The sequence below is a fragment of the Lactuca sativa genome, chromosome 6 (assembly GCF_002870075.4).
Source record: "Lactuca sativa cultivar Salinas chromosome 6, Lsat_Salinas_v11, whole genome shotgun sequence".
Lineage (NCBI taxonomy): Eukaryota > Viridiplantae > Streptophyta > Magnoliopsida > Asterales > Asteraceae > Lactuca > Lactuca sativa.
This window is the reverse complement of record NC_056628.2, coordinates 170,008,024-170,022,228: the sequence shown is the minus strand read 5'-3', so window position 1 is coordinate 170,022,228 and position 14,205 is coordinate 170,008,024. Positions and strand designations below refer to the sequence as shown.

General features: G+C 36.3%; 2 protein-coding genes across 2 annotated transcripts; both read left to right on the top strand.

Annotated features, from left to right (window-relative positions):
• The first annotated feature begins 2,222 nt into the window (after positions 1-2,222).
• Positions 2,223-4,397, top strand: LOC111901945 (alcohol dehydrogenase 2). Its single transcript, XM_023897812.3, has 9 exons — positions 2,223-2,436; positions 2,524-2,660; positions 2,746-2,792; positions 2,872-3,197; positions 3,287-3,369; positions 3,452-3,527; positions 3,616-3,773; positions 3,855-4,016; positions 4,105-4,397. Exons 1-9 carry the CDS (start codon positions 2,400-2,402, stop codon positions 4,219-4,221), a joined length of 1,143 nt encoding a protein of 380 aa, XP_023753580.3. The 5' UTR covers positions 2,223-2,399; the 3' UTR covers positions 4,222-4,397.
• A 3,549-nt stretch (positions 4,398-7,946) lies between these two features.
• LOC111901983 (uncharacterized) lies at positions 7,947-12,175 on the top strand. The gene is made up of 8 exons (XM_023897855.1): positions 7,947-8,117; positions 8,376-8,478; positions 9,901-9,996; positions 10,080-10,132; positions 10,243-10,482; positions 10,559-11,597; positions 11,733-11,937; positions 12,016-12,175. Exons 1-8 carry the CDS (start codon positions 7,947-7,949, stop codon positions 12,173-12,175), a joined length of 2,067 nt encoding a protein of 688 aa, XP_023753623.1.
• The last annotated feature ends 2,030 nt before the right edge of the window (positions 12,176-14,205 follow it).

Genomic DNA, 14,205 nt, shown 5'->3' with positions numbered 1-14,205 from the left:
TTTTAAAATTATAGCGTTACTACAATAAGAAATAAGAGAAATAATGTTATTTATAAAAACATATAATACTAAATTAGTATGACTTAAAAGTAAAATATAGAAAAAATTATATAAATGGTCTTGTTGGTTTACAAAAGGTTCCAGTCCTTATGAGAATTTTGATACGAAGTGATCTTTAAGAATAGAAAATCTGTTTCTTATGACTAATACGGTTAAAAATATCAATTAATATTTATTAAATGATTAATATACATTTCTTTTTTTATAAAACGTTTTTTAATTAAACAAAAAAACCCAAACATTTCTTTTTTCATAAAACGTTTTTTAATTAAAGAAAAAAAACCCAAACCGCATCCCTTTTATTTTCATCACCCACAATGGTTCATCTCTCTGCCCTTACTCCTCCGAAACCAAAACCACAACCGCCTCCCACTGACAATCCTTCGGCCTCCAACCCACATCCACTGACTCCCATTTACAGTGTCACTAATCACCACCACACACCAATCTCACCATCTATCTATGAATCCCATTTACAATGCTCTTTGTAAGTAGTAACTATCTCCAATAAAATCTTCAACCTACAAAAAAAAAACCTTAATCTAACCATTTACATTTACAATGCTAGTAGTTCATGTACATCAAAAAGATAGATCACCATTGGAAGCACCATCATACAAATAGTTTTTAGTTGCTATGGCTTCAAAACCAAAATAACACCTAATAAAACTTAAGAATCAACACTCAACAACCAAAAAAAAAACCAAAAGTTAAGCATTAGAAGATCAACAAAGCTAATAATAGTCAATAGTTCATGTACATCAAAAAGATAGAGCGCCGCCGTACAAATAGCTTTGAGATGTCATGGCTTCAAAACCAAAATAATACCTAATAGAACTTAAGAATCAACACTCAATCAACTATAAATTTTTGTTGGATTTTAAATTAGATACCAGGTCTAACTTTCTTTGGTGATGACAATCTCAGTGACATGGGAGGTATATGAGCATCTGTTGCTCACACTCATCATAACACTCCACATATAAGTTCAGTGAACCAAAACCAATCTTATTCACATTTGCACCCGGTATGCGTGCAAAAGAGAGCCTCTTGTTCACATTTACAAGAATAATAAGTCTTTGTAATTATAAACTCATTTTCTTTTCATGCTCCCACCCATGTGGAATGAAATAAAAGCCAATTAATTCATTTGTTAATTTCTTTCAAACACCTCATTTTAACATACAAATTTTCATTTATTTTAAATCCGTTTTGGACATGTGATATATCAAAATAAATGTATACTAGGGGAGAAGACAAACATATAATCATTTATCCATTTTGATTATATTTATAGTTTGAAATTAATGCTCAAAAATGAAAAATAACCAATTTTCCAATAGGATGTATTAGTAAAGGAGATATATGATAAAGAAAAAAAAGTTAACAAGAAATAAACGTTAGATATGTTTATATTAATAGATTTTTTTTGGAAACGGCAAATAATTTATTAATAGATAGCGATAAAAAAAGCAAAACAAGTAACACGTCCTCAAGTGTAATCAATGTTTTAAAAACTGGTTGAGCCGGGATCTTGAGACGAGAACGGTTCAATAATGACCGGTTTTATGTTAATTTTTAGATTGGATCAAACTGGACGATTTATTCAAAAACTGAGTTAAAACCGGTAAAAAACCATTTGAACTAGTTTATTAAACTTGTATAGTTGGATTTTACTTAACCCGTTGAAAAACAACATATTTCTAAAGAAATTTAACATTTTTAGAGTGTACACAACTCGAAGGCCGACACATAACACTGTCAGATGTAGGAAACTTTTTTGGTTGAATCGACGATTTAACCATGAATCGGTTACCAGGCTGATTCAACTAAAAAACCGATTTTTAAAACATTTGGTGTAATGCACAATTTCACGTGAGGACAATATCACCAAGAATTTAACGAGGTCAATTCCAAGGACAAAAATCGATACAAAACTTGAAATAACAACTAAAATTCGAAAACAACTTTAGTTTTGGACTAAGGACGCTAGAAATTAGAAATAACAGGGACCATCGCTGTAATTTACTCTTAATGTTTTTAATGTTGGAGACTCTGTGGGCCCAATCTATATATTCTTCAAAGGAAAACCACCATCAGTGGTACTTTACAGTTTCTTGTTTTCGTTAAACGGTGGGTTTAACCTGTCAACGGCTTCATCGATGGAAACCCGGCAAATCAAAACCTGGTGGTCGGTTTACAGTTTTGGTATATACACTCCCTCGACCTATAAATACACAATTCTTCAGATTTCTCCTTCATATCAAGCAATTAGCAAACTCAACTGAAGTTGTTTTCAGATTCTCTGTTTCAGCGATCAGATAACAAAAAAAGATTAAATGTCGAGCACTACTAACCAGGTGATTCGATGCAAAGGTAAGCATTTCATTCTTTCTTTTGTGATTTCCCTATCAAGAAGAAAAAGTTTGGTACGGTGCTTGATGATGAGTGTAAATGTGACAGCGGCGGTAGCATGGGAAGCCGGAAAGCCACTAGTGATTGAAGAAGTGGAGGTGGCGCCACCCCAAAAAATGGAAGTTCGAATCAAAATACTCTTCACCTCCCTGTGCCACACCGATGTTTACTTTTGGGAAGCCAAGGTAACCAATCTACTGGCCCTTTTACTTAAATCTCTGTCAAAACCTCAAATCCTGAATCTTGGTTACCTTCCGATGAACTTTTCAGGGTCAGAATCCCGTGTTTCCCCGAATTTTAGGACATGAAGCTGGAGGGTATGTTTGATTCTTGTATTAAATCGAAAAGGTTTTGTAATCGGATAAAAAATCTGATCAATTGAACTGACGTGAACAGGGTTGTGGAGAGTGTCGGGGAAGGAGTGACTGAGCTTCAGCCCGGAGATCATGTCCTCCCTGTTTTCACCGGAGAATGCAAAGAATGCGCTCACTGTAAGTCGGAAGAGAGCAACATGTGTGACCTTTTGAGAATCAACACCGACAGGGGAGTCATGATTCACGATCAAAAATCCCGATTTTCCATCAACGGAAAACCCATTTTCCATTTCGTCGGAACTTCAACTTTCAGTGAATACACCGTCGTTCATGTTGGTTGTCTCGCCAAAATCAACCCTCTTGCTCCTCTTGACAAAGTCTGTGTCCTCAGTTGTGGGATCTCCACAGGTACAAAATCAAAATCGTAATCAACATTCTCTGATTACAATTGCATTTTGGTGTTTTCCTGACCTAATCAATATTCATGTTTTCTTCAGGTCTTGGTGCTACTCTGAACGTTGCAAAGCCTAAAAAAGGCTCATCTGTCGCCATTTTTGGATTGGGAGCTGTGGGGCTTGCTGTAAGTTTTCTTAAATATCTAACTTTCTCGAAATAAAAGCTCATTCATGGCTAAACAAAGCTAATGGTTTGTTTGTGATCAGGCTGCTGAAGGTGCAAGAATTGCAGGTGCTTCAAGGATCATTGGTGTTGATCTCAATGCCAACAGATTTGAGCTTGGTAAGATTTTGCTGCATGAAATTGTAAATAAAAACTAGACATATGATATGATTGATGAATCTGATGTAAATTTTTTTGGCTTCAACAGCAAAGAAATTTGGAGTGACTGAGTTTGTGAACCCTAAAGACTACAAAAAACCAGTACAGGAAGTGATTGCAGAGATGACAAATGGAGGAGTTGACAGGAGTGTTGAATGCACTGGTCATATTGATGCTATGATATCTGCCTTCGAATGTGTTCATGATGTATGAATTCAATCAATTCGATCTCACTCATATAATGATTCATGTTTAATTTCACAATAACAAATATTGAAAATTTTACAGGGTTGGGGTGTTGCTGTTCTTGTGGGTGTTCCACATAAAGATGCTGTTTTCAAGACAAGTCCATTGAATCTGTTGAACGAAAGGACTCTGAAGGGAACTTTTTTTGGAAACTATAAACCTCGATCAGATATTCCTTCTGTGGTTGAAAAGTATATGAATAAGGTAACAACCCTTTTTATAGCTCCAAAGTTGAATTATAAATGAATAAAATGGCATGGAAGCATGATGAACTTGAGTTGATTTTGTGCAGGAACTTGAGTTGGAGAAGTTCATAACACATGAAGTGCCCTTTTCTGAGATCAATAAGGCTTTTGATTTGATGCTTAAAGGTGAAGGTCTTCGATGTATAATTCGGATGGGAGAATAAATGGAAGGGAAAGATTTTCAGAATGTTGTATTGTGGTTCATAACATATGGCGTGTCTTCATTGATCTTATTATAGATCAAACTGTTGTATATTATTAGAGTTCATAACACATCAAGTGCCTTCTTTAATCTTATTATGTATGAATGTATTGGTAATGAAATCCCAATTTCACATCAGATAGCTTATTTGTTTTAAAGTTTAATCCTCTTACCGATTCGAAACATCTCTTGACATTTCCCATGGGTTATATAGAACTTGGATGTAAACAGTTCATGATACGATAATATGCAGACCTTGAACATTTAGCATTCATGTATATCATAGATTCTGCAAAATCGAACATGCAACTCACCTTGGTTTGATGTTTTATGGTCACCTTAAGCTCCATATATATAATTATAATTAGGATTTAAATGGTTTCCCATCTAATATTTTAGTATATCATCACCTCTCTTAATGTAACATCATGAATTGGATAAGAATAGCAACTATAAATTTCGGTAAATAAATATAATTTAGAATCTAAATAAACATTCATCAAAGTGACAAAATAAACATTCATCAAAGTAACAAGTGTATCTTAAAGTCATTATATATTACACAACGAAGATTGTATAACAACCACTTAGATGTATTAGATGTTTATTTTGGACACAATAATGTCATTTTGTGTCCACCTCGAGTACTGTTCAATTGCCCACTCTTTATCTATCAAGGGTATTGTAGTAAAGTTGATTTACGAGAATGATGTTATAAGGATGATTAAAAGCAAAGGTGTTGGTTAGAAATTGTCAGGATCGCTATTCATTATCGTATTAGAAGAGTCGATAGATGATGGGAGTAATCCTAGTCTACCATTGACGAATGTTAGTTGTTGTGTTGGTATAACCAGGTAGTAATAACCAGAAGCTATGGTTGATAGTATTTGAAATACTATTGGTTAAGAATCATCGGAGGCTTAGAATAACAACTTTATGTTGTGGCGAACATTAATTTTATGTTGTGGTGCATATTAGTTTTATCATGTGACATGAGTGGATGATTCATAGTTTATTACAATCAGTCGACTCTGTGAGTTATGTACATACTGTCATGGAATAGGAGAGTAAGTTAAGGTATGTGTGTGTTAAATTTTGGAATTCGGGTATCATCAAGAGGTTGATATCCTATCGAAAATAGAAGAAATATGTGATTCTCAAAAAGGTTGTTTGATAGTTATGAAGGGTAATGATGTTGTTTCGATGACAATATTTCGTTGTTCTGGATTCTCAAAAAGGTTGTTTGATAGTTGTTGACTGAGTTTAATATTGACTAAGTTAGAACTTCTGATTGAGTCCACATCCTATTGAAACCATGTTGTTTGATTATTTCTTTGACTGACCGTGATGAATGATAAAAAATGACCATATTACCCTTATGTTGTATATTGTGTTGGATAAAATAATGAGTAAATTACTGAAATTGTCATTATGATTTAGTAAAATTACGTGTTTTATCCTTAACTGTAACGTCCCGAAAATCTAAGGTAAAATTTTCATTTTTAAAACAATAATTTATATAAAAAATTGTTCTCAAACCCATTCAAGATAAAAATAACATTTAATCAAGAGAGTAAAAATTAGCAATGTAGAATAAACTCTAAGGAATGTTGTAGCACCCGATTCCTGGTACGTATTTAATTCCAAGAAATATTGCATTTTACTCTGGGACTCAACGAGTCGGAGGCCCAACTCGTCGAGTAGACTCGACTAATGATCGAGGGTTTAAGTGGCCTACTCGGCGAGTCGGAAGACCGACTCGACGAGTAGGAGCTGTTTGGACAAAACCCTAATATTTAGGGTTTGCGCCCTATTTAAACACTTTATCTCGTCCCAAACCAGCCTCCATCAACCTCCCAACTTAGAGAAACCCTAGATTGAAACCCTAAACCCTTTTTGAGTGATTTTGAGCTCTTTGTGCCTTCTTGTGCAAGTTAGAAGGTTGAAGAGAAGAAGAAGGAGCTTGGGATTTCAGAGGAAGCAAGGAGAACCAGAGGTTTTGCTTCATTTCCTGTTTATTAGAGGTAAAAAGTCCAGACCTTACTTCTTCTTTCATTAGATACTCTTTTGGGAGTAACTTAGGGTTTTGGAAGCCATTTTAGAGCCATGCTTGGATGCAAATGCGATTTTGGGATAAAGACTTTAGATCTGGAACCATTGAGGGTTCCCATGGCATAAAGGTGCCAACTTTATGGCCATGGGAGACCCATGCATCATATAAACCCCCTTTTTATGGCTTTCTGAGCCAAAGGCCCCATGCATGTACATCATGTTTGAAGCTTTACTTACGAAAGGAGCCCTAGGAGGTCGGATCTATGATTGGGATGCATTAAGTCCCACTGAAAGCGATTGTACAGTTTTGGACAAAGAGGGACTCGACGAGTCACATGGGTGACTCGGTGAGTCGGGACGCTTTTTCCCCAAAAAAGCCTTTTGGAAATGGTTTTGGTTGAGTGGAAGGAACACTCAGCCTGCTAGGGGTTTGTCTTGGACCTGGAAATCATAAGAATCGACAAGTGGATGAACGGACTCGGTGAGTCCAAGGCAATCTCCCAACTTATGAGGACAGACTTAACGAGTTCAATGGGAACTCGGCGAGTCATAAACTGAACATCTTCGTATAGATGAAGATGAACTCGGCGATTTCAAGAACGAACTTGGCGAGTCGGTTGAAGATTGCCCGATGTGTTGTTGAAGGCGAACTCATCAAGATCTTGCTAGACTCAATGAGTAGGGATGTGATTGTGACACTTTGGTGGATATGGGGACTCGACAAGTTGGCGGGTCAACTCGGCGAGTCGAGTCAACCAGATGTTGACTTTGACCAAAAGTTGACTTTAACCATGGGTATGACTTTGATATTGACTGAGATTGGGTTGACCCTTGTAAGGGTTACGAGTATGCATTAGTAATCAGAAAAGGTCGTTATGTAGGATTTGAGGAGTAGAGATGAGTTGATTCTCGTGCCGAGGACTGTGAAGATACTACACGACATCGAGGTGAGTTACCTTCCAATAGAAGTGGGTCTATGGCACCAAGGCCGACCCACTAGTAGTTGATTACAGTTGAGATGATTGTCTTTGTGATAATTGTCTGGTTTGCTATTACTTGATGTGTTCTATGTGCCAGTATTATATGTTCTATGTGATAGTGGGATTAGGAGGGGAATAGTCCCCCAATCGGTTGTTAGGACCGAAGGGTAGGTCGAACACCCCAGATTTTTCTGACAGCATGTTATGATATGTTATTATATGATAGTAGCAGGGGTGAAAATAGTCCCTGTGACCGGGTGAGATAGACCGGAGGGTAGGCAGGCACCCCAGAATGGCCTGACATGGGTAGTCAGCACCCCAGAATGGCTTGACACGGATAGTCAGCACCCCATAATGGTTTGACATGGGTAGGTCGGGCACCCCAGAATAGCCTGGCAGAATGTATGATTGTATGGTATGTGGTATGATGGGGGAACCCACTAAGCTTTGTACTTACAGTTTTAGTTTTGGTTTTAGGTACCTCTTCATCCAAGGGGAAGGAGCCGGCAGCGTAGCAGCGCATCACACACACATGACTTCCGCATTTAGGCCCTGTTTGATTTGGATCTGATTGGGTCAGGTCAGATATTTTTGTCTGACTCGGTCAGCTTGATGTGTTTGATATGCCTCAGTTTTGCATCTGACTGGGTCAACAATGTCTGATTCGGTCATCACAAAAATACTTGCTGACTCAGAAAGTGTGAAATCGATTCCACAATTGCCCTTGAACCAGCACCACCCTCACATCCTCCTTCCTCATAGCAATCAATTAATCCCTAGAAAGGGAAAAAGAAACACGAACATAAGCAGCAAACGAGGTGGTCCGGTGGAGGATTAGCAAAAAGAAACACGAAAGGGCCAATGAGGAAGCAAGGGTGGAGCAGATTGGGACCTGTGATGGCAGATCTATCGAGGGGGCTGCTCCGGTAGCTCCTCTTGCTTCTTTTTTCCTGACCCAACAAAACGCGTTGAGGCTGTTGCCTCTTTGATCTCGTTGGAAAAAGAGAGGTTGTTGCCTCTTTGGAAAAACAAAACAACCACCACCATGGAAATGGGTGTGGTTTCTCTTTTATCTCTTTGACAGGAGGAAGAAAAAGAAAAAGAAAGAGATAAGAAAGAAGAAGCAAAAGGTGTACACGTTTTTTTGGATAGCAATAAGGAAAAAAGAAAGAAAAAAGAAACAAGAGGTTTATAAAGCATCATTATTAATATTATTAACATTATTATTATTATTATTATTATTATTATTATTATTATTATTATTATTGTATAAAGCATAAGGATAAAATGGTCATTTTGCATCAGTCAGCACATTCATTCAGATGGATAATCAAACAACATTGTTTCTTACTCGGTCAAAATTTATTACTCAGACAGACATTTCTCAGTCAGCACTTTCTCAGTCATAAACTATCAAACGACCCCTTAGTTTCTAGGATTGTACTCTGATTCTTATTACTATTGATGGCATGGTTTTGAGACACGTTGTTACGGTTTTATAAATTGATATGACATTGGCAATGTTTTTGGTAAACTATATTATAAGTTACTTATTTAAAAATGAAATTTTTGGCCTAAAAAATTGGGACGTTACAAATGTTGTGCAGTCAGGTTGGACCCTCCCCTTTCGAACCGGAAGTACCTGAAACCATAAACATAAATCGTAAGCACAAAGCTTAATTAGTTCCCTAAAATACCACATACCATACCTATCATTGGGTCTGGCCTGTACATTGGGCCCAACCGATAATAATGGGCCTAGCCCGTCCTACTCATTGGGCCCAACCCAACATACAAGTAGGACTAACCCGTTATACAATGGGCCTAACCTATCCTAGAATAATTGGCCCAACCCTACATGCATGCCCTTGGGACTAGCCTATCATACAAATGCAAGAGTAACAAAGACTGATACCGAGTTCCTCACACCGAACACATCCAAATTACCAATGTTTTAAAACCCGGGTCCACCCGGCCAGTTCAACCGGTTGGACCGTGACCCGGGATAAAAGGCGGGTCAAATTAGAACGAGATAAAACCGACTGCAAAGGACTGAAGGAGCGACATCAGCAGTGAGCCCAACGACTTTCGTTCTTCTCCAGGTGAGTTTTCATGTTTCCTTTTTTTCTTGCAAAACAGCAACCGATGTAGTGATGTTCCTGTTCCTTCTCCACTAAAACCCCAATTCCCCCTCTATTACTAATCCACTTACTCCAATCCGTCGAATCATCCAATTTTGATTAGTTGTTGTTATGAAATCAGTTTTCTTTTGACTGTGAAATCAGGTGATAGATTTGTTTTCTTTTCTTCTCTAATTTTCTTTTCTTCTCCAATTGACTGTGAAATCAGGTTCTTTTCTTCTATCGGTTCTGATTAGCTTTTCTTATGAAACCTGCTTTCTTTTGAAATAGGTGATAGATTTGGTTAGTTTACAGTTCATTTATTGTTAATTGATCATTGTTTCAAGGTTTTGATTGTGACATATTTGGTTAGTTTAGAGTTCATTTATTATTAATTGATCATTGTTTCAAGGTTTTGATTGTGTAGATTATGTAATTAGGATACAATTTACATATGTTTATTGATTATAACATTACTTTTCAATGTAGTTAAATATGGAATCAAGGGAAGAAGAACCATTGCAAGCACAATCTCAAGCTTAATACCATTCTTCGGTTCAATTGAATATACGAACAAAGACAGATGTAGCATGGGAACATGTTACTCAAGTCGTTGATGAGAAAGAGAAAAAGGTATGGATATGTAATTTTTTTTTAAAAAGGTATAGGTAGTGGTGGAATAAAGAGGGTTAAGAAACATCTTGCTGGTATTAAAGGTGAGGTAGTAGCATGCCTAAGAGTTAGTCCAGAAGTGCGGTTTACTATGCAAGGGAAATTGAAAGAGACTGCCCAAAAGGAAAAAAAAAACATACCACTAGTGTTACTATCTAGGACGATGATGAAGAGATGGAGGAAGCAGAAATGTCAAATATGAAAAAGGGGAAAAGGAAATCTACTTCAAACTTGCATCCATTTTTTACGAAAGGTATATATGATCCTTCCCAACCCACTATCAAATCTGTAATGCAAAGTAAGGCAAAAATACATGATGTGGATTTAGCTATTGCTATGTGGTTTTATGATGCATGTATACCTATGAATGCTTGCAACTCTCGTTTTTTTCAACTTATGGTAGATAAAATAAAAAGTATTGGTTATGGGTACAAAGCACCTAATTATCATGCTCTGAGGGTTAATTTATTGATAGATGCAAAAAAAGTCAGTTTCATTGATAATTGATTCGTTAAGAAGTCAATGGGTTGATACTAGTTGCACAATTATGAGTGATGGGTGGAGGGATATTTCACAACGACATTTGATTAATTTCTTGGTTTATTGTCCGAAAGGGATATCATTTCTTAAATCTGTTGATGCATCTGATATAGAGATAAATGCTACAAATTTTTGTAATTTGTTTGTTGAGATTGTTGAAATGGTAGGAGAAAAAAATGTGGTGCAAATGGTAACTGATAATGTTGCTAATTACAAGCTTGCTGGTACTAAGTTATGTGAAAGATATCCTTCTATTACTTGGTCTCCAGGTGCATCGCATTGTCTTAATCTTGTATTAAAGGATCTTTCAGAATTGGATAATGTGAAAAGTTTGGTCAATCTTGCATCGAGGGTTACTATTTTTGTTTATAATCATAAGTGGCCCTTGAATTTGTTAAGAAAAAGACCCGGTTGGAAAGAAATTATCTGTCCAGGTGCTACTCAGTTTAGTACCGTGTTCATTGCATTGCAAAGTTTGTATGACCATAAAGAAGATTTACAAGCAATGGTCATATCTAATGAGTTTAAGAAGATATTGAAAGTGGGAAATTCGGTTGAATGTAAACAAATTGTCTTGAATAAAATCTTTTGGAAGAATTGTTTGATTATAGTGAAAGTAATGAATCCTTTGTTAAATCTTTTGCGGATGTGTGATTCGGATGAAAAACTTGCAATTGGTTATGTTTACGAGGGAATGCGTCAGGCAAGAAGACGGATTAAGGAATTGTTTAAGAAGAAGAAGGAATTATATAGGCCTTACACTAAAATAATTGATAGTCGTTGGGATAGGATGTTAAGAAAAAGTATTTATTGTGGAGCTTATTGGTTGAATCCCGTTTTTCAATATGATCATGCAAATCTTTGTAAGAAGAATGAGGTGTTTCAAGGCATTCTTGAAATGGTTGAGAAGACTTTTAAAGGTGATTACATTTTAAATATTACATTGAATTTAGGCAGGTTTCGTGATGCTGAAGGTACCTTTGGTAGATCTAGTGTCGTTGCTTCTCGTAATCTTATTCGTCCATGTATGATTTAAATTTAATGTGTTATTATTATATATAAAATATTGTATTTTCTAATATTTTTTTTGCTAACTATATCTTTTGTAGATGAGTGGTGGAAGTTATTTGGCGGAGATATTCTAGTTTTGCAAAAGGTTGTTATTAGAATATTAAGTCAAACGACATCTTCTTCCAGTTGCGAACGTAATTGGAGTGTATTTGAAAGGATTCACATGAAACAGAGGAATAGATTGGAACATCAAAGGCTAAATGATCTTGTATTTGTTCATTACAAATTGCGTTTACAAAATAGGTATGGTATCTTGCTAAGATATACTATGCTCTAAAATGACCAAGTTATATTTGAGATTTTTTGTGAATGTTTTTGTAGATTGAAGGTTGATATGAGGTCTTATGATCCTGTTGACTATGAAAATATTGATAAGATAGGATTTTGGGGGGTTGAAGAAGATCAGGAAGGAGAACTTAATTATGATGATTTGGAAAATATGCTTGACGAGCAAGAGCATGAACCAGCTTCTGAATCATAAGGTGACCATGTTGATGATGAAGTTGATAGTGAATTTCAGTTACTAAGTGACTGCGAGATCGATGCTTATAATACTCCAATTTCTCAAGATCCATGGTTTGGTTTGGTCGTAACGTTTTTGGATTTGTCTACAACTATGTTTTCTTATGTTATTTATACTCTATGTGGTTGTTTGTTGTGTTTAGATTGATCTATAACATGTTATTAATACTCTATGTGGTTGTTTGTTGTGTTTAGATTGTTTTTTGTGTTTAGATTAAACTTTGTTGACATCAAATTATTGGTATTATATGTCTATGTAGTATGCAGGAAAGTAAAAATATATGAAAATAGAAAAAGACCATAAACCGGGTTGACCCGGCGGTTCAACTGGTTGACCCGTGAACCGGTCATCACATCGGGTCAACTAAAAACTCGGGTTTTAAAATATTGCAAATTACCCTTAATCAATAATTAGGATAGTTTCCCGTAATTCTAGCTCCAATTCATATCTCCTCATAACAATGGGTAACTACTATTTTAACCCTCCTATACTTGGCCCAACAAAGCAAGGCTCAAAGCCAAAATGACTCAAGGCCCAAAAAAATGGCCCAAAATCTATTCAGGTATGTACACCCTTTTTTTTGCACTCAGACCATCTCTATGGTTCAGTTTTGTTACAGGAAGTACTTAAAAGAAGTACAGTGACATTAATACCCTTATATATATATATATATATATATATATATATATATATATATATATATATCATTATTCATTTATCATTTTTACAAAAGAAAAAAAGGATCGACCGTCCCTTTCCCATTTCTCTTCTAGCAACCTACAACATCGCTACCCACCTCATCGGTCACTTGCACCACTGCACACCCATCACAATCCTCATCGAAAATGAATAACAAAAGCCAAATTTTGCATAAACCAAATCAAACACAAAACTAAAATCAGAAACCGCTACAACAACCATGCAACACCATTACTCAACCTATCTAAAACCCCCATTGCAACCCTACAAAACACCGCCACCATCCAAACCATTGCTACACTCATTGGAAAATGGATACTGGAAATCAAAATGAAAAGCAAAATCATGACCCCTAAATGAAAAGCAAAATTCAGAAACCATATCAAATTAAAACCCTTGTAACCAGAATCAAAATTAACCCACATAACCAAAATTGAAATTGATTTCTTCAGATCAAGACTCCCCGAAACCAAAAATAAATTCGATTTCTGGGTGAGATTGATTTTTCTTTCAGGGTAGAGAATCTAGAGATAGAAAGAGGTGTAATGCTTGTTCCTGGTATCAATTATTTTTCAAGCTTTTAGGGTTTTGCATTTGGATTCGATGAGTTGGGGAGCCCGACTCGATGAGTAGAGAATGATATTGGACGTGGGACTTAATGTCTACTCGACGAGTTGGAAGGCCCCAACTCGACGAGTATGTGTTGTAAAGGAAAACCCTAATTATCAGGGTTTTGTACCCTATTTAAAGAAGTTATGGCTCATTTGTGGCCTCCCTCATCATTCTTACTATCCAGAGAGAAACCTTAGTCGTGATTTAGTGCCTTCTTGAGTGTGTGTGTGTGTGTGAGCTTTGGAGAGTGAATCTTGTGCTCTTTGGAAGTAAACTTGAAGATTGAAGAGATTGAGGTGAGGAGGGGGCTATAGATCCGACATCTACCCTATGTTAGCAACCATTTCGAGGTAAAAAGTCTTTACCTTGACTTATTGTTTCTTACATCTTCTCCCATGTAAGTTTAGTGCATTTTTAGCCCATTTTGGAACCATTTTCGGAGTTGAGAATGATTTGAAGTTGTGACTTCAGATCTAGACACCTTAGACCTCCTTGGGCCTAAAGATTCAAGCTTTATCAAGCTTTGGCCATCCTCCATGCTCTAAACCGTCTATTAAGCTTAGTTTTAGTGTTTTAGCCTCTTGAGGCCTTGCATGCACGTAAAGTTAGCAACTTTACTTGTTATTTAGTTCCTAAGGGACTGGATCTGTAGTTTGGGGCTTTAGATTCGACTGAAA

Bases quoted from the DNA above. Each gene is read 5' to 3' on its own strand.
- LOC111901945 (XM_023897812.3), top strand. From the start codon at position 2,400: ATGTCGAGCACTACTAACCAGGTGATTCGATGCAAAG. The intron at 2,793-2,871 runs GTATGTTTGATT...TGACGTGAACAG, and splicing joins TTAGGACATGAAGCTGGAGG to GGTTGTGGAGAGTGTCGGGG. The intron at 3,198-3,286 runs GTACAAAATCAA...TGTTTTCTTCAG, and splicing joins CAGTTGTGGGATCTCCACAG to GTCTTGGTGCTACTCTGAAC.
- LOC111901983 (XM_023897855.1), top strand. From the start codon at position 7,947: ATGTCTGATTCGGTCATCACAAAAATACTTGCTGACTCAGAAAGTGTG. The intron at 9,997-10,079 runs GTAGCATGGGAA...AAAAAGGTATAG, and splicing joins ATATACGAACAAAGACAGAT to GTAGTGGTGGAATAAAGAGG. The intron at 10,133-10,242 runs GTAGTAGCATGC...GTTACTATCTAG, and splicing joins TTGCTGGTATTAAAGGTGAG to GACGATGATGAAGAGATGGA.